This window comes from Aspergillus campestris, assembly GCF_002847485.1.
Source record: "Aspergillus campestris IBT 28561 chromosome Unknown P168scaffold_2, whole genome shotgun sequence".
NCBI classification, from domain to species: Eukaryota; Fungi; Ascomycota; class Eurotiomycetes; order Eurotiales; family Aspergillaceae; genus Aspergillus; species Aspergillus campestris.
The window spans coordinates 1,570,796-1,594,254 of NW_020194337.1; the positions used below are offsets into that span (position 1 = coordinate 1,570,796).

Genomic DNA, 23,459 nt, shown 5'->3' on the forward strand with positions numbered 1-23,459 from the left:
AGGTTCTTTGATGATGTCCGACACTAAACCCAGGCGGTGGATAGGGCTCGGGCGGATGTGCAGACTACACGAGGTACATCAGTTCTCCTTCTTTTTCTTTTTCTTTTTTTTTTTTCAATTGGAAAGAGTTCTACTGTTCTGTTCTCGAATAAAAGTATAAAGTCTTGTCTTTTCCCCTACGAAATGGCCTGTTCTCTTTCCCCACAGCCTTCTTGATCTAAAGCCATTCGTTGTGGTGCACTCCTCATCTCGAACCGATCATCATTTGTGCTGTATCCACTACTAGATCACAATGGCATGGCGCTTTGGTCAGCAGCCCAGCTGGGAAGAAAACGATGGCATGAACTACATGAACCACCCTCTGGCTACTCCGGGTGTGGGGTGGTGTCCTACTGCAGGAATCAACGAGCCCACGCCTGTTCAATCTCCTGATGGTGGCACATCCTTTCCCACCTACCTCATATCTACCCCAAGCGGCGGTAGGGTAGCCTTCCGTGGGCCATTTCTTCCGGACGGGGCGACAAGGCAGAACATGTCTCTTCACCTCCGCGATCAACCTGCCGCGATCACCAGTCCACCCTCCCCACGGGACTCTTCCGCCAGCGGTTTCGTTCAAGCGTCTCCAGAAGGACCGCGCCTCGCAGTTGGCGAGACTAGCCGCCAGAGACGGAACTCGCGGACTCTGTCTCAAAGAAACAATCGCACCGCCAAGTATGTTCCAGGTTCTCTCGCTCCTCCTCCTTTTCCCTTTCTGGAAAGAACCAAAGATAATAGCTAACCCGCGTATGTCTATCCCTCTAGTTCCCAGAGAACGACTCCCTTGCAATGCAAGTGGGAAGGCTGTCGCTATCTCGGCGAATTTCAACGCGTCTCTGAGCTCATCCGCCATATTCGCACCCTTCACATCACTCCGCTCGATTATCCTTGCCCTGTGCCGGGTTGTGACAAGATCTGTAACCGGGAAGATAATCTTCTGCAGCATATGCGTACCCGTCATCATCTTCGTTGAGTGTATTGTTTTGTCTTTCTCTCTGTCTATGTGTGTGTGTGTGTGTGTGTGTGTGTGTGTGTGTGTGTGTGTTTTTGTCTGTCTGCTGCTTGGGTGGTCAATGTCTACCCAGGTAGACATTGACCACCTTGTCTAACTGTCCATACATGTATCTCTGTGTCTGTGTGGTGTAGATGATAGACACGGTTTTCTTATTTGTGATCTAGCTATTCGAGATATCGATTACTTCCAGGAGAGGCCGCGAGATACTACTGAAATATTTCGTAAAGGTGGCAGCCAACATGGTCAATCCCTGGCAGAAAAGTAACGCCTAACGGCGATATATCCTTGTAACTATAATTTCCAGTTGCCCCGTACGTTCGCATAGCACCGTCCAAGTCTACTATACATATCCCGAGGTCACGCTAGAACGGGTGTCCTATGGGGGTAGAACGTCCAGATCTTCAGACAAGCGGCTTCCAGTAAGGTTTTGAGCTGAGAATAAAGATAAAGTTTCTTTCATATCCTTATCTACGGATTCACTGGGACGGATTTACTGGTTAATAGATGCAGCCCCACAGCTCTAGGGTTTGTAGAAATCAGCAGAATATCCCGCGTCAGAAATATAATCTCTTTGTTTAATACTGTACTTTTCATCTGACTGGTACACTATAGAAGGTGGTAAAGAGGATGTCGCAGTATAAGTTGTTGTATAGACAGGTGGTCAATGTCTACCTGGGTAGACATTGACCACCCAGTACCCACAGAGCGCGAAAGTGTCTAAATATCTTTTGTAGCCGAGTGGTATCTTGTTTCACGAAGGAGAGTAGAGTTCCTGTACATGGGGTGATTTGCAGGAATGTCTGCATGCATAGATTAGGGCTTTTACGATCCTCACCTGCTCGGCTTTGTGGTGTCCATACAAAGGCTATATATTCTCTCTGCATGCCTGCACGGACCCCTCGGTCAAGTATCACGTAAATAACCAAGCTCTGGTCTTGAAGCTGAGGTGAGATGGCTAAAGGTTTGGTACCTTACTGTGTAGCCGTACGACTCTGACCAAGAGACTATACTATTGTTCTGTAGAGCAATTATATAGAACTTTGTAGTGATAATGTAGAGTGACTAGAGTTTAGTACTAGTTAGTGTATAATTTCTACATGATTTTTGAATCCTAGACTGGATTAGCTGTCTGTGCGATTCTTATCCAGGCTATCTCTGGGAAATTTTCAAATAGTAAGACAGTACGGAGTACAACCCATTATATATACACCGTAATGGAATACCGTCCAAAATGGCCCAACAGTCCGGTCACACCAACTCAGACAGAGGGGGATGTGTGTCGCGTCAGCAGCGATGCCAGTTGGCTGTTGGTGGTGGCACGGGGCAGCTGCAGGAGTGCGCGGAGTCAGAATTCTCTTCTTGTTTCGGGAGAATTATTATCTTGGATTACTCAGGGGATTTCAGTATTTATAGATTCAGGTATAAATTGACCGAGTATAGAATCTTCACGTGGAGATGGGATGTCAGATGGAGTTCGTGGTGGATTGTTATTTGGGTGGCTGGGGTGGAGGAGTGGAGGGTGGAGGGAGTGGAGCCGGTATTGGTGGCTGGTCGGTCTGATTGATTTATTTATTTTTCCCTCGTGTTCCCTTCTTTTCCTTCTTTTTTTTTTTATAAGATGAATTGAAAATATTTTCTCTTTTCTTCTTTTCTTTTTTCTAAAACAAGAAAAAAAAAAAATAAAGAAGAAGAATCGAAGAAATCGGACAGCCAGTCGGAGAGAAGAAGGAGGATGATGAGTTGGCAGCGAGATCACCACCAATAAAACAGATGAGCACGGTGACCACGTCGGTGGATCCATCGGTGGACCGAATCTCCTCATCGTGGTTCTCTTCTCCGGTCTGATGGTGCTGAGGTGGTTTCATGATCTATATAATCGCTGCATCCGCCTGTTTCAACCGTGTGCGGTGGCATAGGGCCGCACCGACAGTTGGGCGTACTTATGGACATCAGACAGATCGAAGTATTCCCCTACCTAGGTAGGTAGGTAGGTAGGTAGTAGTAAGGTCGTAGTATCGATCGATCTGTCTGTGCTCATGTTGGAACCTTCAATGCCAATGATCCTCAGAGTGCCTTACATGATGGTTTGGGTAGGAATCAAAGATGAAACTGGATCATATACTATTATATTATTCTACAAAATTATAGAGGTTTTATTTATTTATATAATATTGGCCAGGAAGATCCCTCCATCCCTCCTCCTTCTTCCCTCTTCCCTACTAGTGACTCTGATTCCCAACCAGCCTCGTCCTTTTTCTTATTTCTACCTCGACGGTCGGTTCCCGATCGGTTCACTTTTCTTCTTGCTTGGATCTTTCTTCCTCTCTCTCTCCTGATTCATTCTCTCTGTCTCAATTCATGACCGGTCCTGTCTGTTTTGACCTATTCTGACCTCTCCTCACCTATCCTGGTCGCCTTGAGGATCTCCCACACAATCACATCACACATCACACACACACACACTCTCTCTCTCTCTCTCTCACCGTCTCTCTCTTCGCTCCTTCTTCCCTCTCTTCTCTTTTTAATTTATTCAACTCCTCGACTTCAACCGACTCCATTGATTCGACTGTTCGACCCTTCTTCTCATCGGTACGCTCATTTTCTATCGAGATATCAGATCTGCCACATTCCTCCCCACTCCCCACTACCCACATTCCTCATCTCACCACCATCATTCCATCATTCCATCGATCATATCGATCATATCGATCATTCCTCGATCATTCATCAAACAACTCTCTCCTTTGATCCCTCCATCCTTCCTTTCATCCTCCTGCACGTCGGTCATCTGTAGTGACTCGAGTTCCTACCAGCGACCGTCTCCATCCTTCCTTAACCTCACCCTTGAAGAAGAAACAAAATAAGAAAGAACCAGAGGAAAGGAGACAGAGCGAAAAAAAGAAAGAGGCAAAAGGAATCAAAATCTATCGACCAGAATATGATCCGTTGCCAATAACCTCACCATGGGCGTCGATTCCCGCCGACCGATCTTACCCGCCCCCACTGAATCCATCGTCGCCAGCACCACCGCCACGGACTTGGCCACTGACCTCTCTCGCCGCACAGACAAGACCTCTTACTCCATCCCAGACGACGGTAGCCCCGTCACCATCCCCACCCCCGCCCGACGCCGTTCCTCCCGCGGGAACCACGACGCCAAACTGTCCTCCGCCGCCCAGCATCACTCCCAGACCTCCCTGCTCATCGAGTACTTCGAGGGCGGGAAGGGCTCGGGCTCGCTCGTCTCCCGTCCCAGTGTCCGCGTCCGCGTCACCCCCTCCTCCGGTCGCAAGGCCAAGGATCACCACGAGCACAACATCCAGATCTCCGAGGCCGGCTCCGGCGCCCGCCAGCCCACTTACACTCGCCGCATCTCCTTCTCCTCCCCGTCTCGGCACAAGGCGCCCCCGGCCGTCGTCGATGACCAGAGTGTCACCTCCTCCGCCTCCGCAACCGATGACCCCTCGTCTCGCGCCCATCCGAATCCCCCCGTCGAGATCGAGCTCATGGATCGTGACCCCGGCAGCGAGCTCTCCACCCGCTCCCGCTACGTCCACCTCCCCTCCGACATCTCCTCCATGCCCGCCGACAGCATGATCGATTCCTCCTCCGCCGTCCGGCGCAAACGGAGCACCAGCATGGACCGCGACCCGGAGCCCAGCGCCGGCGAGTATCTCAAGACCCCCTCCCGCCGGAGGAGTCGGAGTCTGAGCCACGAGCGCATCGCCCATCGCGTGGCCGAGAAACTCAGCAGCGAGCCACGCGAGGCCGCCCCCGGGGCAAGACCCACCGCCACCACCGGACACGGACCGCCCGGCGCGACCCGGCCGATCGCCATGGTTCCGATCGGACGGCCCACCACCACCACCACCATCACCACCACCAGTCGGCCGACGACGAGATGAGTCCCGTGTCCAGCCTGCTCAGCACCTCGGGCGTCTCGTCCCACCGGAAATCCGGGGACCAGTACTCCTTCCGGTCGGGCACCTCCAAATCCTCCATCAACAACCCCAAGCTCCTCGAGACCGTCGAGGACGCCATCCGCCGCCTGATCCTGCCCGAGCTCAAGGAGCTCAAGAAGGACCAGCGCGTCGCCTCCAACTCCTCCAAGTTTGACCGCGACATGAGCGCCTCTTATTCGTCCGCAGGAGGCGGTACGGAGCTCGGTCGCCGCCTCTCCAAGCACGCCAGTGCCCCGGACGTCCGGAAGCCCACCGTCGTCCTCCATGGCGACGACGGCCCGGAGGAAGGCATCGTCCTCGCCGAGGATTCCGGTTCCTCGTCCCAGCGGGATCGCCGGGCCAGTCGGGACAGCGACATGACGGTGGACGGGAACCCCGTCAAGTGGGGCCTGCGCCCGGATCTGACGGAGCAGGACAAGCTGCGGCGCCAGCGGAGCAAGGGCCTGCGGGACGCCGAGAAGGCCGGCCGCGTGGGCAGCGCCCTGACCGCCGCCGCCCTCCGCCACCACGACTCGCGCTCCAGCCTCGACCGGGAGGAAGAGGAGGAGGGGGGCACCCGACGCATGAGTGGCTCGCGCAATCGGACCGGCAGCGGCAACGAGACCGAGCTGCTCTTCCGAAAGCACAATGTCGCCCCCATGCCGCTGCGCAGCGCCATCGAGTCGGACCTGACACGCGACTCCCTCCTCTCAGAGCGGACGGCAGAGCCCGCGGGGCGGCACGACCTCGGGCTTCATCACAGCAACCTGTCCAGCCACAACCTGTCGATCCACAGCGTCTCCGACCAAGACCCGCACGACCACCACGGCGCGCCTTCCCCTGTGGGCGAGGCGGCCGCGGGGGCTATCGCTGCCGCCGCCGCCGCCAACCTGCTCGAGGGGGCCGACGCCGACCGCGACGCCCGCCGTCGCACCCTCAGCCCCATCCAGAGCGTGGCCAGCGACCGCAGCGCCTCCCTCCGACGGGGTCCGATCGACCAGGCCGTCGAGCCGCGTCTCTCCATTGACTCGCTCTCCTCGGCCCCGAGCACCAACCTCGCCCGGTCCACGCGCCAGGCCAACTCCAGCGTCGCCAGCCAGGCCGAGCTGCGGAAAAACTACACGGACCGCGGCCCGGAGCTGGGGTACGAGGAGTCCTCGGGCCTCTCGCCGCGTGAGCACCCGTGGCCGACGTTTGCCGGCGGGGACGACGTCGATCCTCGGTACTCCCAGGCGGAGACCGTGAGCACTGATGGGAAGCGGTGGACCGCCGACTACACCGACGACAGTGAGGTTAACTACCTAGAGAAGGCCCACCAGGCGCGCCCGGTGGCGCCGGGGTCCGGCACAAGCCCCCAGTTTGTCCAGCCCATTGCGGTCGAGTCTGCGGTGGCGTCGCTCCTTGACCCCTCGATCCTCGACCCCTCGCTCGTGGATACCAAATCCAACCCGTCGGGCGTCAGCCGCTCCCAGGGACACCTTGCCCCGTCCCCGGAGCGGGTCGATCCGGCCACGGGGTCCCGTCAGGGGAGTCCCCTGAAGCAGCAGCAGGACGCGACAAGTCCGGACGCCACCTCGTTCCCAAGACGCATGGGCGCCAGCTCCCCGCCGCAAAGTGTCACGCAGTCCCTCGAGGACCCCCACGGCTACGCCGACGACCTCCACACCCGCAGCCCCAGCCCCGAAGAAGATACGCGGAGCCCGGACCTGGAGTCGGAGATCAACACCAACCCGTCCATCATCCAGGGCCCCGCGGCTCCCCACGAAAATCATTGGTACGGCCCAACGGACCCTACGGGCCATCAGTCACCCCTCGACCAGACGGGAGCCGCCGGTCTCGATTACGGTCAGGATGATTACTCCCCGACCGGCTACAGTCCGAACGGCTTCTATGACCGTTACCCCCGGGACCAGCTGTTTGGCACCCCCCTGGGGGCGAAGGACGAGGGATACGTGTCGGCCGCCAACCCGCGGTCCCCGGGAGCCGATACCCCAGAACCCCTCAACAAAGGGTTCGACATGGACAGCGGCGCCATGGGTCTCTTCGACGCGGGACCTGACTCGTTCGCACCTGGTCACCACCGACAGCTGAGTGGCTACTCCCACGGTGCCGGGTCGCCTCTGTATGACAGCGCGACCGGCCGGGGGATCGAGCGAATCCAGTCTAAGGATATCGTAGCGCTCATGGATCATGTAAGTCCCTCCATCTATGCAGTATTGAATTCGTGGCTAACCCGAGACAGCTCACCGTCCGCGATGCGCAGCGGAACGCTCGCGACACGGAGATTCTCATGACCCTGGTCCAGAGCGCCACCGAGATGCGAAATTCGTTCGAGGGCATGAAGAAGTTCATCGCGCAACAGGATGGACTGGTCATGGAGGCGAATGAAAAGCAGCACGAGCGCACGTATCGGGCGGTCGGTGGGCCGCGCCCATTGCCGGTCAGCACCCGGCCACGGACCGCCGCGGACCCGGAGGACCTGCGTTCGAAGCGCATGAACGTCTTCAAGCGCGCAATGAAGGGGCTGCACCTCAAGTCCGGCAACGACCTGGGCAAGATTGAAGATATGCTGGAGCAGCTTCTCGATGAGGTGGAGGCCCTGCGGTATGGGGACGACCACATGGCGCGGAGCCAGCGGACAGGTAGCGTGGACCCGGAGGGCTACGAGCCGGAAGGGCACGCGGGGACGACCTCGTCGGAGAACCACTCCGGCTACCTCTCCATGTTCTCGCGGCCGGCGGACGGTCGGGGCCCCGGTCCGGCCGACCAGCGCGTCAGCACAGTGCCAGAGGCGGACGAGCCGGTGGACGGCGATGCACGGGGTGAGTTCCTGAGCCCCAACCTGCCGGGCGGCGGGACCGGCACGCAGCCGGAGCGGCCCGGGTCGGAGCCCACAGCGGCGACGACCCCGCCGCGGGGCCGGTGGCCTCGGGGGCGTTGAGCACGGAGCACACGCCCAAGTCGACGGAGAAGGCGCGCAAGCACAAGTCCAGCAGCTCGTCGTTCTTTCCCAAGATCTCGCGGTGGTCCAAGACGACGGCGTCGTCCATGGGCGACAACATCCGCAATAGCATCCAACCAGCGCGGAAGGAGCGGGGCGGCTCGTTCGAGGCGTCGCCGTCAGGGTCAGACCTGGGACGGGGGTCGTACGACGCCGCGGGGGATGACCGAATGCGGACGAGTTACAGCCTAGACGAGAACCGACCGCCGTCGCCGCTAGTCCCGTCGCAGGTATCAGAGGCACCGAAGTACCGGGCCCACCGCGACAGCCTAGATATGCAGCACCCGCAGCCGCGGCAGGGGCCCACAGGACGATACCAGACACAGCTGGAGACGCAAGCACAGGTATACGATACGCCAGCCGAACCATGGGGCTCAGTAGGCAGCGCGAACCAGCGCTACAGCGGCGGCAGCCGACTATCACCCATCTCAGATGTGTACTCAGAGGGAGCGAGCTCGCGGGCAGGGCCGCCGCGCCCACCCAAGGTCAAAGACGAGGGTCCATTGATCCCAGAGCGGCCGCCCAAGGTGTCAGAGGGGAGCGACGAGCGGTCGTATGTGGAACGGGTGCAGGTATTTCTTTTTCTACACGGGTGGCGGAAGAAGAGGGGCTAACGGGGAGCAGAGTTCACGGTCGTCGCCGCGCAGCACGCCCAATCGTAAGCCGACGGGACCGCGGCCGTTGACGGGGAGTCAGTCGAGTCCGCGGAAGAGGAGTCAGTATCGGGGGAGTCCGGACCAGATTGATGATGAGTATGGTTATTAGTCGCATATGAAGTATGGACTGGAGGAGATATGAACATGAATTATGAGATAATGGCAGCGCTGGGTTGGATGTATTTCTTTTGATTTTGTTTTTGTATGAGAGTGATTCCCAATTCCCTGATTCTAATGTGCATATATTTAACCACTTGTTTATCCACCTCTCTCTCATATAGTATTCTGCGATGCTGTCACTTGGCACAATCATCACCGATATATCCTAATGAATGATTGAGTCACTAACCACTTGACAACTTGATTCCTTTATTCGATCCCTGTTTCATCTTTTTCCTCCTATCCTATATCTTTCTCTATCTCTCTCTCCCACCTCGACCATCCATCCTCCTCCATCTACAACACCTCATCTCCTTTATATCCAACCCCACAGACCAAATACAAACAAAGCGCAACCCCCAAGCTCAAAGCGTCATAATATCATTTACTTCTCCAAGAATCAATCAAAACCTCCAAGAGAAAATCAGAGTCCCCGCAAACATAGCTGCAGAGCTCAGCCCTCCACCCTAGGAGCTAGATGCATTTATCGGGTACTCTTGTATGGGTTTATGAATTTACGACATATCTATCTATTCATATGCATACTCTGGATTGTGAAGATCGTCCTCAGGATGAGCGACTATCCCTCCCCCGCTCGAGGAAGGAGAAAATATTCATATTCTCTCCTTACGTTAAGGGACGTGCTTCGCGCGAGAAGCGCGGGATTGCACTATCGTCTGGATCGTCCGTCTCAAAGAAATTCCTCATTATATCATCTCTTTTCTTCGTTACGTCTAGCCGTTCGAGGTCTTCTCATATTTAGGTACATGGTATATATGTATATACCCATTTGACCAATGCAGGTATTGAGTAATGGTGGAACTTATCATTGGTGAGTAAGTCCAAAGTGATTGATTCTGTAGATGATATACATCTCTCTGATTGAGGTGTATATGTATATATGGATGCTAACAGAGTAGGATCATGGGGATATAGTATATATACATATATATACACAACATCCTCTTCATTCATCCGCAGCAAACAAACCCAGATCTGCCACTACCTCGCCAGGTTAGCTCATTGGAAAAATCTTTGAGCACAGTAGAAACAGACCCGTTACTCCACTCTTGTGGTTTAAATTCTGCTCGTCGAGTTGAGCTGGATCTTATAGACGAGTTGGAGTTGGTTACTTCTCGTTCTATGGGTTCTGGACGCCCGTTCAGACAAACGAACCCTAGCTGGAGAAGATCGATTGCCGGCCTACCATGCTATGCTATATATATATATATATATATATATATATATACATCGTATCTCACCGACAACGAAAATGAGAATGACCCGGGCCCAGCATACCCATCTGCCTGCCGGGGGGGTAGTCAGGCACTTCGGAATCGCGTTGCCGGTTACTTCGATCTCCGTGATAATGAAGCAGATGTCTGTCGATTCGGTCAGAAACTGATCCAAGTTAGGCTTCTATCCCCACCATCACTAAGATACAACTCTGGGGACACGTGGTCATTATCGTTCTATGGACAGGTGATGATGAAGATAGGAAGTTCTTCCAGGATCACTCGGTCTGTTGCGCAGTGTAACTGCTTCTATCTCTGTGGAGGAGAAACAAGTAAATGAATTATGTGGAATTGTGGGATATGCAATCGGGAAAATATCAGCTCGCTCACAGTGTTTTTGGGTTTCTATATAACTTGTTGTTCTGATTCTTTATGTTTTTGCAATGTTTTGCGGTTATTCACGTGTTTGGTGCCATTGAATAATGGAAAATAATCTGCTGTATAATTCAAATCAGAAATAGTAATATATATCTTGCATACTTGGTTGTAGGACAGATTCAAGTTATTAACTGTGAGGACTGAATCTCCATCTAGTAAGACAAGACAGTATCCCAAGGCTATTGTAATACATCTTAGCATAAGCAACATAACTACTATTAACTACGATATACTATAGGCTCATCTAGCAAACTGTGTGAGCGTGGGCATTTATTACCTTACTACTGTAGATGGACATTTATATACCCTGTTGACCTTTATCCCTAGCCCTTACTATGTGTGAACTCTTTACCGGGTGGGTAAAACTTTATAGATGATGATTAGAAGTACCAGGAGGAAAATATTTACTAGTTTAGCTTGCTCTGACAGGTGTGTTTCATTGAGGCTGTCACTCCTCTGCTCAGTCCCTACTTGGTGATCTGCTAAAGCATTGTGAGCGCTCAGACCGGACTCAGCTCTACTCAGCGAAGGTAGATTGAAAGAGGAAATCTCCAGTGTATAAAAACAAATATATAATTGTAACGACCGTCTATAAACATACACCGTCTACTCCATACTAAGTATACAAACTCCATATTCAAAACAAACCAAGCAAAACAAAAGACCAAAAACAAGAAACTCAAAGATTAGACAGTCCCAAAATCAGACAACGGCCTCACAGACGTCGCAGCCCGTCCTTTAACCGCCCCATCCGCCGTCGCCAGACTGCTAAACTCCACCCCGTCGCTCACAGGAAACCGTCCCGGATAGCTCCCTGCAGACAACGTCCGCCCCGACTCCGTCATCTCCAGCCCCTGCGACTGTGACTGCGACTGCGACTGCGCCGAGTCGCTCGACCATACCGGACAGACGATGCTGTAGATCGGACGGAGCGACGCAGCTGGACTGTCGACTACAGCCTCCTCTTTCCCAGTCCCAGTCACAGCCCCACCACCGCTGTTGTCGTTGATATTGTTGTTGTCAGGAGAGGGGCCCGACGGCGTCTTCCTCGCAGGCACACCCAAGGTAGACGAACCAGGCACACACGCCGTATCCGAGACACTATGGAACAGCGACGAATACACCGAATCGCTAATCAGCGGCTTCTGCACCGAGTACCGCGTGTTTAGAAAGTTCGGCACCGGGGCACCACTGCTACCGCTACCGCCAGCTCGATTCTCCGAAGCAACACTGGATATCTGCCCGACAGACGCACGGAGCGGGCTCGGCGCGCGCGCGTAAGCCGGCGTGGCCGTCGCGCCGGGGCGCAGCATCGCCGAGCCGAAATCGCTGGCAGATGGAGTGCGGCTGAAGAAGGCAGCGACGGCGGCGGAGATGCGCTCGGGTGAGATGCCGTCCTCAGCGTGGAGGAAGATCGTCTCGAAGAGGCTCATCTGGATGATCGTCATGAAGAGCTCGACGATGCGGCGCTCGCGGCGTTCGATGGCGCCGTTGATGAAGCTGTGTGTTCTGAGGGGAGCGGGTTGGTATGGATTGGTCTGTGAGGGCTTTGGGACCAGGTCGAGAAGGACGGCGAGGTAGTGGAGCAGTTTCAGGGTGAGGAGATTGCCGGTTAGGGAGAGCGTCTGGCGCAGCGTGATGGTGAGTCTGCCGTGGCGCTGTCCGTTCGGGCACTCCTGTTGCTCTGGTTGGGGTTTGGTGGCCATTTTGATGGATACTGAGTGGGTCAGTGAGCGTGGGAGGTAACCATGCGGTAGATACTCGATGCTGTGTCTTATCTTGCGAGGGGACGGTGTGGATATGTGGATGATAGTCTGTTTTGCGTCTGTTCTGTGGTGGAAGGAACTTTAGTTGTTGAGGAAAGAACGACCGTCGTCCACGGTCTTCATATCGTTAACCAGGTAATTTCCAGTCAAAGTATCCAAGGTATATGTAAACACAGGTACTGTACATCCTACCGCCCAACAAACCCTGCCTGCAGGATCCCAATCAGCTCATCCAGCCTCTGAATACACAGATCCGTATGCTCATGCTCCTTCAAATGTCCATTATGGTCATTCAAAAGCAGCACCGTCGCCGCGCCAGCCGTATGTCCCGCCGTCATATCATCAATACTGTCCCCGACCTGGAATTGTCAGCTGCCACCCAGAAGATCAACAAAAAGAGATAAAGAGAAAGAAGAAAGATACCATAATCAAATTCTCCCCCGCATTCTCCAACCCCCATTCCCTCGCAATATGCAAAATCCCATCAGGATCCGGCTTAGGCAAGAGGCCAGGCGTCTCGCGGGTAATGATGGGAACAAAGACGTGCGCGGGCAGGTGGTTCGACAAGAGGTGCATGACAGGGGCTCTACTTCAGTTAATACTTATTCATGTCGCTGCTTCTGCAACAAGTCGGGTGGGGGGGCAGGATGATGAACGCACTCGAAGTTCCGCGTACACAGCGCTCTGCGCACCCCCGCATCATGCAGATAGTCCATCAAATCGACCAGCCCCGGCTGCGGCTGCTGGTGCGTCATGGCTTCGCGCTCGATGGCCTTGATTTTGTCGGCTGCTTCGAGGCGCTCCTCGCTGGGGAGGCTCCGAATGTGGTGCAGGATGTCTGTTTTCTTTTCGATGCCGAGGGCTTTTCTGTTGGTTGTGAGTATTCAATTTATGAAGGTGGGGTCATGGATGCTGGGATTGGCGTACCGCATCTGAGAGAACATGTAGTTTTGGGGGAGACTGTTCGATTCGTGAGTTTCATACAGTTGATTGGATTTTGCTTATGAGATTCAGTACGCACCATAATGTACCATCCACGTCGAATACGATCCCCTTCAATTCAGGCGCTGTCGCGTCGGTGGAACCGAGGGGCGCGAACCGTCGTTGACGGAGGGGAACGCTCTGTAGGGAAGACATTTGGCGGGTGAGTAGGCGCGAGGGGCGCGTCCACATGGATATCTATATATATATGTATGTATATATATATATTTGTCTATAAGAGGGGTACAGAGATTGAAGAGGGAGATGTGGAGAAGTTGGTGGTTGATAAGATTGCCTTCCGGTGCGGAGAATCCCGGGCGCGACCCATTCCGGCTCTATTTTCTGTACACTCGGCCATTTATTTACAGATCCCCCATGATGGGAGAGAATCGTTTCGATCCGGGTATCTATGCGTTACATATCCAACAAAAGAACTATTCATCGCCTCGTCAACGCCCATTTTGGTCTGCTGGTCATCACATCCGGTAGCGATCCCATGCTTTCTTGCCCGCACTTGGCATGGGTCGATACGCATCGCCGCCGCCCCCGCCCCGCTTCCCGCCGCCACGGCCTCCTCGGGGGCCTCCCCGGCCCCGGGGAGGAAAGCGAGATGTCGGCTGCCAGCTGTCCCGGCCTCTGCCGCGACTGCCCCGGGGGGAGAGCGAGCGTTGCCGGCCCCCATCGCCATTGTAATCGCGCCGGTCCCGATAGCCCTGGGAATCTCCGCGGCCCCCGGAAGACCCAAAGCTCTTGCCCCGCCCGATGCCGCTGCCGAATCGGATGTTGGGCCGTCCGCCGGCGTTGCGTCCCAGGGGTGGCCGTCGTCCGGGTCGCGAGAGCATGTCGTCGCTGTCTGGGCTCGGAGACCGGCGGTCGGCCCGGCCCCGAATCTGTAGGCCCCTCTGGCCGCTCACGACTGAATTCATGTTGGTGACCATGTTGGGATCGATCCCCCGCAGGGTCCAGGATGACGACTTCAGCGGGTAGGACAGCGACGGGCAATCTCCCAGGAGATGGCGGTTGCTGGTGCAGTGGGCGCACGAGAGCGAGACGAGCACAGGCCCCGTAGGCGGATCCACCCGGGGCAGCTTCCACATGAAGTCGCACTGTAGCTCGATATGCGCGGACGATCCGCATAGATCGCAAGGGATCTCCGACGCCGAACTTTTCAGTGTCGCACCGCACTGGGACTCGTCGTGGCCGCGCTCCCGACACCGTGAACATCGCCTCCAGGTAGGACAGAGGCTGCTCTGGTGCTGATTCCAATCTCCGCAGTGCACGCACTGTGGATTGTTAGCGTTACTCATCTTGTCAAATCCCTAGTGTCCCTTACCTCTTTGTATGGACAGACCTCCGCCAAATGGCCCTCGCGCATACACTCTACGCAGGCAATGGGCAGTTGGAGGTCGACATCATTGATGTCCTGGCCGTAGTGCAGAAACCGCGCCTGACTCTCCAGGTCTTCCCGGGTGAGGTCTGAAAGGATCGCAGGCGCTGTAGGGTACTTCTGCGAGTACTGACGTAGGGTCTCTTCCTTGGACGAGGAGCTTTTCGCAGACCCGTTGGCCGGAGCCCCGGTCAGCGATATCATGTTTGAAGCGTGGGTAGGCCCCGCTCCATTCGAATCGCCCGTGGCCGTAAGTTCCTGGCCAATATTCAACAAGATCGACCGATCCGCCTCGGAATCCGCGTCCGAGTCCCCTGACAGCTGCATCCCCGAGTCACTCGTATCCGTCTCCCCCTCCTCGATCTCACCGTCCTCAGCCTCGCCATCATCGGACGCACTCCGCCAGAACTTGTTGTTGACCGCGTCGAATTGCGAGCGGGGTCGGCCCTCGTCGCGCTTGTTCCCTCTCGCGCCGAGTGTGGTCCGAATTTCGCCTCTGCTCCCTTTGTTCCAGTTGAGCGCTGACGCACTTTTCATCTGAACGTCCGTCGATGCCGGCTCGGACTGTCCGTCCGACGAGTCGGATGCGCTGTCGGACGAGTCGGAGTCCGCGCTCGAGCTAGAGCCGTCGCTGGAGCTGGAGCCGGAGCTGGACGTTTCATCAGAATCCACATCCAAGGGAGCGTTGCTGAAACTCCCCCCGCGAGGGACGAAATCCTGCGCCACCCGGTCGTCTGCCTTTCTCTTCCTCCGTTGTCTCTTGTTGGCGTTGGCGGGATCGGTGGAGCTCTGTCGGGAGGAGTGGTTCGAGGACGCTGCACGGGTCCGGGAGATCCCTACGGAGGCGGTTCGAGAATCATGGTCATCAGGGGAGTCCGACATGGTGTCGAGGAAGTGGAATGTGTCGTGTCGTGCGGGATTGTCGCCGGTCTGCGGTTCGCATTCTGATTCCTCAAGGAAAATTTACGGGGAACGACAGAAGCCAGAGCCGCAGCGGAGGAACATTAGTCCGGCACTTCCCCGTGACGCTCATGTGATGTAGTCATGTGACTCAGGTCCAGAGTGATCCCTTAACACGTGTATCTCTCGATCTATAAATATTCTGGAGGTCTATTGTCGCCTGTAATTGCCCATGTTGAATCAGATATGGATGCTATATCATATTGATATCCCTATCTATATCGATTATCGAACGCTATAAATATCAACCAGAGACCTAAATAGAAATCAGGTCTGAGACTAACAGGATTCTAGAACCTCCGCTGCATCGATCCGATCCCTTCCAGACCAGGCATGATTGGTTCTGCTTAGCAGCCGCAGTAGCGTCATGTCTTCTTCTGACTTTAGATAGTGAGATTGAGAGTATCTGTAGTTGAAAGTGGCGAGGTACTTGATAGTTAGATAGATAGTCTGCTCTGATAGTAGTACTAGTATCTTAATATGATTCCTCCTCTATTCTCTGCGGATTTACTGCTCTTTGATTCTTCTTTTTCTTTTCTTTTCTTATTATTATACTTTTTCTTTTCCTTTCCTATAACGCAAATCAAATAAAGATATAAACGTAATTATTTGAGCTTGAAATTGGTGGTGCTGGATGGCTGTCGGGCTCCCGTGACTTTCTGCCGATCCTGCGATCTCCCTCGCTCGTCTTTCCTCTCCCTCTTCCTCTCTCTCTCTGTCTCCCTCTCCCTCCTGTACGATCACCTCATCCTCCATCAATCGCTATATACTCCTTTTTCCTTCCCTTTCGACCTTCCTATTCCTTCTTCCTCTACATCTCTTTATACCTCCCCACCCTCTCTCTCCCCGGGATCATCGGCTGGTATCCCCTCCGCTTCCTCCACCCCCCCCCTCCTCTCTGATTCCGCCCGTGATATCTCCTCGCTCCTATCCTCCTCCGTCCAATCTCCTTGCCTTCTCCGCCTTCTCAATATCTCGATATCTCGATACTCGTCGGTTTGTTCCATTTTTCCCACCGGTTCTCGATCAATACCGCCAAGGTGTCTTCCATCGTCGCCCCTCGTACCATCTCCTTCCCTCCGGAGGTCGACACAGGCCACCGACGGTTGGCTCCCACCAAGGACATGTCGCAGAATAAAGCAGGCCGACGGAGACGCTCCAGCAGTCTCATCTATCAGGAACCTCCGGAATCCATCGAGCATACCAGCGATCAGGCAGCCCTGCCCAATCTGAATGCGAACTGGGTCAATGCCAAGGGTGAGTCTATCTTTTCCCGAAATTCCCGGCGTCGGACGTGGCACTGCAATCTAGACCACAGTATTTCCGAGAGGAAGAGTGAAGGAGGGGTGTCACACTGGATCAGGAGATAGGGGTCTAACGCGTGATATCTAGGTGCCTGGACCATCCACTTCGTCCTCATCCTCGCCTTGAAGATTTTCTACGACATCATTCCCGGCGTCTCCCAGGAAACCTCCTGGACCCTGACCAACATCAGCTACATGTTCGGTTCCTTCCTCATGTTCCACTGGGTGCGGGGCATCCCCTTCGAGTTCAACGCTGGTGCCTACGACAACCTCAACATGTGGGAGCAGATCGACAACGGCGACCAATATACCCCCGCCAAGAAATTCCTGCTCTGCGTCCCCATCTGCCTCTTCCTCCTCAGCACCCATTATACCCACTACGATCTAACCTATTTTACCATCAACTTCCTCGCCACCTTGGCGGTGGTGATTCCGAAACTGCCTTTCGTATGTGCTCCTGACCCCGGCGCGCCTTGCCCCCCGTACTGACCACCTACAGTCCCACCGGTTGCGGATAGGTCTCTTTTCGGAGCCCGAGGAATAGCTCTTTCCTCGTTGACGTTGCTTTTGTTGTTCTTTTCCTCGTATTTGTTCGGTCTCTTGGCTTTTCTTCTTGACCATATTCTCCGCTTGGCGATTCAATATCCTTTTTCCCTACTTTTTTCTTCTTGTCTTTGCTCGCGACGGTGCTGTTTTCCGGTGACTCCACGGATCAGTACTCAAGTTGTCGACTGCCGACGACTCTCGAATGGGGAACGGCAGGGGCCATGGGTCCCAGAAAGGGGGGAGGAAATCCACCAGAAATCTACAAAGGAGAGAGCGGTGCGGTGTGGATGCGAAGGGTTGGACGGGAAAAAGAATCCCGATATCTCGATATCATTATTATCAATGCTTGCTTGCACCGTTCTCGTGGCATCGGCTTCCGATCGTATTCCGCGTCCCGGCTTTATTGTAACCGCGATCGTCCAGGGGATGATTTAAGCGATGGACACGACCTTCTCGTATCAATTGTACTACGTCGGGCCGACACTAACGAGGGGTGCCACTCTGACTGGCCATGTTCACGGTTGTTTCATGGTCGGATGTCGGGGGTCTTTGTGGCTCCGTCGTGGATTTCGAGGCCCGTGAGAGCGCTATGTATTGGGCCACCCGTGCTACCTCGGTAGGAGTATTAGACCATGGTTTACGGTATTCGTTGCGGCTAATGATACGATTATTGTATATAATGATGTAAATCTATAATCAGTCATTGTGGTGGGTGCATAATGAGCGTAGTGGTGGTTTCAGTTATCCGCCAGGGCGGGATATATATTCGTAGAGCAGATTCCGGCTACTATTAATGAGAGCCAACCGAACTCATAAACCATGGACAAAGAAAGATTAGATATAAAGATATAAGAGAAAAGTAAATAAATATAATATTCAAAGCAAAAACAAAACAAAGAGAAAACAAAAACACACCAACAAAGGAAGTTTTTAGCAAAATAAAAAAAGATGATCAAGTCAACGCCAATGGCGCTGCTGGGAATCGAACCCAGGTCGAATCGGAATTGTTGTTTGAAACCACAACGATTCATGATGACCACTACACTACAGCACCTTGATCGGTGAAAGAGGCTGCTTTCTTTGGTCTCTTGATCCGCCGGCTCTACTCCACGCGCCTTATCGATAAGCGCGTCTTTCACTCTCGCGATCTTTGTCTTCATCTCATCTTCATCTTCTTCTGTACGCTCTACTTTACTCTCTTAAAACTTGTTAATATATTCCCCTCATCATGGATATAGATGAGGACGCCTACCGCTGCCATAAACCTCTCCCATATGAGCTGGTCCAACACATTGGCATCTTCTTCGAAGAGAAGCTCTGTCAGTATCCCCTACACCAATCAACCTATCTCACCATGCTAACAAGCTACACAGACGCCCAAGCCCTCGCCCTTCTCTTCGACATCGTAACAACAACCACCGGCCCCCCAACCCCCGTATTCGTCCCTCCCCCGCAACATCTCGCCCTCTCCGCCACCCTCCTAGTACACCCCGCAACCACTACGCGCGCCAAGTCACCCGCAGAGGAGGAAGCCCCGCCGCAGCACTGCGGCTCCTCCGTTTAGCCAACAACCTCGTCGGACCTCTCAATTCCCGTCTAAGTGTCGCATTCTCCTTCACCCACTTCCAGTCCTCCCGACAAGGCCGCCGCCGCCGCGGCGCCGCAGAGGATGACACCTTCGCGGACCCCGAGGACGCAAAGCAGCTGAACCTGGAGCTCGCACAGTCAGCGGCATTGTGGTCGCGCGCCGAAGACTTCTGGCACGTCGTTGGCTGGGCGTTCAATTGCTCGGTGCTGCACCGCGAGCGATGGGATCGCTGGCGCGTGTGGCTGGAGTTCATGTGTGAGGTGTTGGAGGACGACTGGCGCGAGCGGATGAGACTGGCTGAGGTTGCTGCATTGCAGAACAACAACGATGCACCGAATGGAACGGCAAAGAGACGTCTCCGGAATAGAACAGATAACCAGGATCAACACACCGCCGTCCTCAGAGACAGCCTCATCTGCCGCTACATCACCGACCCGTCCGCCGGCTTCGGCCGCAACAGACGCATCCTGCGCGCCGTCTTCGCAGACGGCAGCTCCAGCGCCGTCAATGAGTTCCGCCAGGTCTTCCACAACGAGCTGCGACCGTTGCGCAACAAGGGAGGCGACCAGCCTGGCAATATCAAGAAGCGCGAGGTGGAGGTGAACGTCGACCAAGGCGTCTACGGCGACTACCTCACCGAAAAAGACGACGACGACGACGACCTATCCACAACCGAGAAAGGCACGCCCTCGCGCAAAACCAAACGCCCTCGCCGAGCCACCCGCTCCACCACCACCACCACCACCACCGGTGACACCACCATCGAAACGCCCCCCCAACAATCACCACCCCCATCAACAACCAACACCCCCCTAACAAACGACGCCTCCCTCCTCGGCGGGCTCACATCCCTCTCCCTCCGCCAACGCCTCCTCGAACTCCTCACCCAAGTCTCCCAAAAACTGCCGCGCGACTTCCTCCCCCTAGAAGACCTCTACCACCTCTTCGTCGAAAACATCCGCCACCAGCCCCTCCCCATCTACCAAGCCCTCGTCAGCCCCTCCACCCTATCCTACCTCTCCCCCGCAGCGCACACCACCCTCTGCGAATTCCTCCTCTACCGCCTCCGCGAGTCCGCCGCCCCAGACTCAAACGAAGACTACCTCAACCAGACCAAACTCGAGTACTGCTTCTTGCCGTTCGCGGCTAGCACCGCCGCTGTGGCTGACAATGCCAAGATGTCGATTGCGCTCGAGGCGCTTGTTATGCTGCTTGCGCAGAGTGACCTGTTGACCGTTACGGATGGGTTTCGCAGTGCGGTAGAGTGTGGCATTGAGGCTAGGGCTGAGAAGGTGCAGACTGAGGGCGCGCAGGCTACTACTGGTGGTGGGGGGAGGGGAAGGGGAAGGGCAGGGTTGCGGAGGATGTGGAGTGGTCTTGGTTGATTGAGAGTGGGGAGCGGTTGATGTTTCTTTTGGAGGTTGTGGGGTGATATTATTGGGGGTGTTGGTAGGATTTAGCTTGCTATGTATCTTGTCTGCTTCGTTTTCTTATACCTATCTGCTGCTTGTTATTTATTTTGTCATTTGTTTGATGTTTGTTGATTCGGGCTTACACTGGGTGTGATTATTGTGTTGTTGTTGTTCTAGTATATATAGATACCCCGTGCAGCGAGTACCTTACACTATCTATTATCTACTTTTATATTTATCATTTACTCCTCATATATGGGATATCTGCATGGGATGCATCTATTGAGTATAGACTATAGAGTATAAATGACTATTTACAGCCGAACCAAAACAAAGCAATCAATCACCCAAGCAAACAACCGAACCGGACCATCGGGAATAAAGTTAATATCTACCCCCCTCCACCTGCCCATCCATCCATCCATCCATCCACACGCTAGACACGCACAAAGAAATGAATCACGTTGAACCAAAGAAGAAAAAAAACAAGTAACAGAATAATGAAACGGATCATCCCCTCTAAACCATAGAAGCGAATGAAGAACGAAAACAATTATGGCGGCGGCCTCGGCCCAATAATCTGCCTTCTCGCGCCCCCAACGCCCAACCCCGAACCCCCCGATTCTGATTATCACCACCCATAAACCCATACTGATGGACGTCCCAGGCCTGTCCCGGGCCGGAGCCCAGAGTACCGTCTTTGAGGCCGCGCGCGGCTGCCTCCTGCGTCTGCTTCTGGCCCTCTTCCCACTCGCGCTGGCGTTCGCGCTCGCGCTCCATTTCGCGCTCTAGCAGTGACTTTGAGGCCCAGCCGCCGGCTTTGGTCTTTTGTTGGGCGGCGGCGCGTCGTGCGTTCTCGGCGTCGACTTCGGCGGTTGTGGTGTAGTCTTGGGGGCGGTGGGTGGCGGGCTTGGGGGCCACGGGGGGTCGGTGGGATGAGAGGTACTGGTCGACGCGGCTGGCCGGGAGATGGGGCTTGGGGGCGTGCGTCGCTGTGGGGTCTGGGAGGGGACGCGGGGATGGGGTCATGTTTGTGGCGTGGTCTGCGGTTTCGAGAGGGGCCCGTGGCGGCATCGCTGGGGGCTGCTGCGGTTCTGAAGCCGTGGGATCGGGGAGTGGTCGGCGGGGTAGGGATGGGGGTTGTTCGGAGCGGGTTGGCTCCGGGAGCGGACGCGGAGGCTGGGGCGGCACGTCCGGCTGCTCCTCATGGTGCGTCTGCCATTCGGTGCGCAGCAGTCGGCGCTCCTGTTCGAGGGACGACAGGCTGTAGCTGGGCTTGGGCGGCACCGGGACGGGGCGATTGCTGCGCGCGGGTGGCTCCGGGGTCCCGGTCTGCCGGCCCTGCTCGTACTGTCGCTCCCGTTCCTTGGCGAGCTCCAGCTCACGCTCCAGCTCCCGGATGCGCTGTGTCTCCTGCGATTCGTCGGGCGAGGCGCGGCCGGGGTTGGGGTTGGGGTGACTGGCTTGGTACTGGCTGAGGAATTGGCCGTTGAGTCGGCTATCCTGAAGCTCCCGGTGGTGGTGCCTCTCCTGCTCGAGTCGTGCTTCGGCCTCTTTCTCTTCCCGTGCGCGCTGCTGTTCCTCAGCTTCCCACGTCCGCTTTTCCTCCTCCCATCGCTTCCGCTCGGCTTCGGCCTCGTGCCGCTCCTTATCCTTCTCCTGCAAACGAGCCGTCTCCAGCTCCCATCGGCGTTCCTCTACCTCCTGGGCTCTCCGCTCCTCCGCCTCGAGCTCGCGCTGACGCCTGTGCTCCGCCTCCTGGCGCTCGAGGATGGCGCGCTCTTCTTCCTCGCGCCTGCGCTTCTCCTTCTCGGCCAGACTCGGCACATACGGCGAGGCGCTGGTGATCTGCCGACGAGCGCCAAAGGCGACCCCTTGGTTGGCCTGGCTCGCTCCGCCCATGTACCCGTACTGGTGGATATTCCAAGCCGGGGAGGTGGCGGCCTCGTCGGACTTCTTGGACCAGCTGCTGACATGCGGAGACTTGCCGGGGCTGGCACCGGAGGTACTGGAGTTCGCGTCGCTGACGTTGCTGATGCCGCGCGGACGGGCCGGTTTGTACGCGCTTGCACTGGAGCCGGTCATATTCGGGCTGAGCGACCCGCCTTTGTTTTGGACGCCGATCGCGCGGGGGAACTTAGCCGGCTGCAGGGCATTGGCTCTTCGGCTGAAGGCCATCAGGCACTGCAGGACTTGCGCGGGGTCCTTGCCCTCGTAGAGGTCGACGGTCAGGAAGACGTCATGCGGCGGGAGACTCAGGGGCGGCATCTGGCACGCGCGGAGGAAGTGGGAGATGTTCTCCATCTGGACAAAGGGCATCGAGGATTGTTTGTACTTGAGGCCGGGCGAGACGACCATGTTTACGAGTCTAAGGAGTAACTTCGTCAATCACCGTGGACTGGGGTGAGGGGAGAAGGCCCATCCAGGGCGGTATCTGTGCTCACCTGCAGAGTGCGACACCATCTTTCAAGCCCTCCAAGAGGTCGGACGAAGGCAGTCTTTCGCGCAGGACGTCTTCGATCCAGTCGCGGACCTCCGCGGCTGCCTGCGGTGTATAGCGGGACAGGCGCAGACTGCGCAGGTCTTTGTCCAAGGACGTCACGGACGCCATGATGATTTGATTAAACCGGTCAACTGAACGGATAGTATACCGCAAGGAGAATGGAAGGAAATGGAAGAATAGAAGAAGAAAGTGAGTTGCTAAGGAGAACGGCGCGGACAGTAGTGGGGCGGGCCGTGGGGCGGGGGGATAAGGGGAAGTAGGAGTATAGTAGAGGTATTCAACGGAGATCGGTAACAAAACGGAGGGGAGTTGATGGAAATGGGAGAGTAAACAGGGGAGAGGAGAGAGTAAAGAAGGAGAGAGGAAAGAGAAGTGAAGAGAAAGTTGACAGGGAGAAGATAGAGAGAGAGAGAGAGAGATGGAGAGGAATGTCGTTGGGGGGCAGTAATTATGCCTGCTTATGTAGGAAGGATGCTGACTGGCTGTGAAGGGATAATTCTGGCGATGACGTTCGTTCGTCTTCCTTCAGCC

General features: G+C 55.4%; 9 protein-coding genes and 1 non-coding gene across 10 annotated transcripts; 4 read left to right on the forward strand and 6 right to left on the reverse strand.

Annotated features, from left to right (window-relative positions):
• Positions 1–292: 292 nt before the first annotated feature.
• Positions 293–1,009, forward strand: P168DRAFT_279406 (uncharacterized protein; the record flags this gene model as incomplete). Its single annotated transcript, XM_024835778.1, has 2 exons — positions 293–711; positions 802–1,009. 2 exons carry the CDS (start codon positions 293–295, stop codon positions 1,007–1,009), a joined length of 627 nt encoding a protein of 208 aa, XP_024696031.1.
• A 2,920-nt stretch (positions 1,010–3,929) lies between these two features.
• Positions 3,930–8,614, forward strand: P168DRAFT_338464 (uncharacterized protein). Its single transcript, XM_024841762.1, has 4 exons — positions 3,930–4,890; positions 4,938–7,184; positions 7,235–7,814; positions 7,862–8,614. The coding sequence occupies exons 1-4, from the start codon at positions 4,015–4,017 to the stop codon at positions 8,605–8,607; spliced, it is 4,449 nt and encodes a 1,482-aa protein (XP_024696032.1). The 5' UTR covers positions 3,930–4,014; the 3' UTR covers positions 8,608–8,614.
• A 2,553-nt stretch (positions 8,615–11,167) lies between these two features.
• Positions 11,168–12,266, reverse strand: P168DRAFT_324845 (uncharacterized protein; the record flags this gene model as incomplete). Its single annotated transcript, XM_024840906.1, has 1 exon — positions 11,168–12,266. Exon 1 carries the CDS (start codon positions 12,185–12,187, stop codon positions 11,168–11,170), a length of 1,020 nt encoding a protein of 339 aa, XP_024696033.1. The 5' UTR covers positions 12,188–12,266.
• A 116-nt stretch (positions 12,267–12,382) lies between these two features.
• Positions 12,383–13,389, reverse strand: P168DRAFT_287920 (putative haloacid dehalogenase-like hydrolase). The gene is made up of 5 exons (XM_024836676.1): positions 13,269–13,389; positions 13,175–13,207; positions 12,908–13,114; positions 12,671–12,833; positions 12,383–12,606 (listed from the first exon to the last, which is right to left on the reverse strand). Exons 1-5 carry the CDS (start codon positions 13,382–13,384, stop codon positions 12,436–12,438), a joined length of 690 nt encoding a protein of 229 aa, XP_024696034.1. The 5' UTR covers positions 13,385–13,389; the 3' UTR covers positions 12,383–12,435.
• Positions 13,390–13,543: 154 nt separating this feature from the next.
• Positions 13,544–15,653, reverse strand: P168DRAFT_302367 (zinc knuckle domain protein). Its single transcript, XM_024838652.1, has 2 exons — positions 14,562–15,653; positions 13,544–14,511 (listed from the first exon to the last, which is right to left on the reverse strand). The coding sequence occupies exons 1-2, from the start codon at positions 15,495–15,497 to the stop codon at positions 13,705–13,707; spliced, it is 1,743 nt and encodes a 580-aa protein (XP_024696035.1). The 5' UTR covers positions 15,498–15,653; the 3' UTR covers positions 13,544–13,704.
• A 1,046-nt stretch (positions 15,654–16,699) lies between these two features.
• Positions 16,700–17,423, forward strand: P168DRAFT_315945 (ORMDL family protein; the record flags this gene model as incomplete). Its single annotated transcript, XM_024839949.1, has 3 exons — positions 16,700–16,832; positions 16,968–17,326; positions 17,379–17,423. 3 exons carry the CDS (start codon positions 16,700–16,702, stop codon positions 17,421–17,423), a joined length of 537 nt encoding a protein of 178 aa, XP_024696036.1.
• A 680-nt stretch (positions 17,424–18,103) lies between these two features.
• P168DRAFT_96317 (uncharacterized protein) lies at positions 18,104–18,645 on the reverse strand. The gene has a single exon (XM_024842243.1). It carries the CDS (start codon positions 18,583–18,585, stop codon positions 18,163–18,165), a length of 423 nt encoding a protein of 140 aa, XP_024696037.1. The 5' UTR covers positions 18,586–18,645; the 3' UTR covers positions 18,104–18,162.
• On the reverse strand, positions 18,393–18,479 carry P168DRAFT_t39. The gene has a single exon. It is a non-coding gene; the product is annotated as a tRNA-His (tRNA).
• An 8-nt stretch (positions 18,646–18,653) lies between the features above and the next one.
• Positions 18,654–20,398, forward strand: P168DRAFT_302369 (uncharacterized protein; the record flags this gene model as incomplete). Its single annotated transcript, XM_024838653.1, has 2 exons — positions 18,654–18,748; positions 18,799–20,398. The coding sequence occupies 2 exons, from the start codon at positions 18,654–18,656 to the stop codon at positions 20,396–20,398; spliced, it is 1,695 nt and encodes a 564-aa protein (XP_024696038.1).
• A 441-nt stretch (positions 20,399–20,839) lies between these two features.
• Positions 20,840–23,404, reverse strand: P168DRAFT_324850 (calponin homology domain protein). Its single transcript, XM_024840907.1, has 2 exons — positions 22,870–23,404; positions 20,840–22,793 (listed from the first exon to the last, which is right to left on the reverse strand). The coding sequence occupies exons 1-2, from the start codon at positions 23,034–23,036 to the stop codon at positions 20,945–20,947; spliced, it is 2,016 nt and encodes a 671-aa protein (XP_024696039.1). The 5' UTR covers positions 23,037–23,404; the 3' UTR covers positions 20,840–20,944.
• Positions 23,405–23,459: the final 55 nt, after the last annotated feature.

What these genes read in the sequence shown, in the direction of transcription:
- P168DRAFT_324850 (XM_024840907.1), bottom strand. Translation starts at nt 23,036, where the DNA reads ATGGCGTCCGTGACGTCCTTGGACAAAGACCTGCGCAGTCTGCGCCTG. An exon ending in GATGGTGTCGCACTCTGCAG is followed by an intron (nt 22,794 to 22,869) that starts GTGAGCACAGAT and finishes GTTACTCCTTAG; the next exon opens with ACTCGTAAACATGGTCGTCT.
- P168DRAFT_302367 (XM_024838652.1), bottom strand. Translation starts at nt 15,497, where the DNA reads ATGTCGGACTCCCCTGATGACCATGATTCTCGAACCGCCTCCGTAGGG. An exon ending in AGGTCTGTCCATACAAAGAG is followed by an intron (nt 14,512 to 14,561) that starts GTAAGGGACACT and finishes AACAATCCACAG; the next exon opens with TGCGTGCACTGCGGAGATTG.
- P168DRAFT_96317 (XM_024842243.1), bottom strand. Translation starts at nt 18,585, where the DNA reads ATGAAGACAAAGATCGCGAGAGTGAAAGACGCGCTTATCGATAAGGCG.
- P168DRAFT_287920 (XM_024836676.1), bottom strand. Translation starts at nt 13,384, where the DNA reads ATGTCTTCCCTACAGAGCGTTCCCCTCCGTCAACGACGGTTCGCGCCC. An exon ending in GACGTGGATGGTACATTATG is followed by an intron (nt 13,208 to 13,268) that starts GTGCGTACTGAA and finishes CGAATCGAACAG; the next exon opens with TCTCCCCCAAAACTACATGT. An exon ending in CGGGGGAGAATTTGATTATG is followed by an intron (nt 12,607 to 12,670) that starts GTATCTTTCTTC and finishes TGACAATTCCAG; the next exon opens with GTCGGGGACAGTATTGATGA.
- P168DRAFT_338464 (XM_024841762.1), top strand. Translation starts at nt 4,015, where the DNA reads ATGGGCGTCGATTCCCGCCGACCGATCTTACCCGCCCCCACTGAATCC. An exon ending in TCGTAGCGCTCATGGATCAT is followed by an intron (nt 7,185 to 7,234) that starts GTAAGTCCCTCC and finishes AACCCGAGACAG; the next exon opens with CTCACCGTCCGCGATGCGCA. An exon ending in GGTGGACGGCGATGCACGGG is followed by an intron (nt 7,815 to 7,861) that starts GTGAGTTCCTGA and finishes ACCGGCACGCAG; the next exon opens with CCGGAGCGGCCCGGGTCGGA.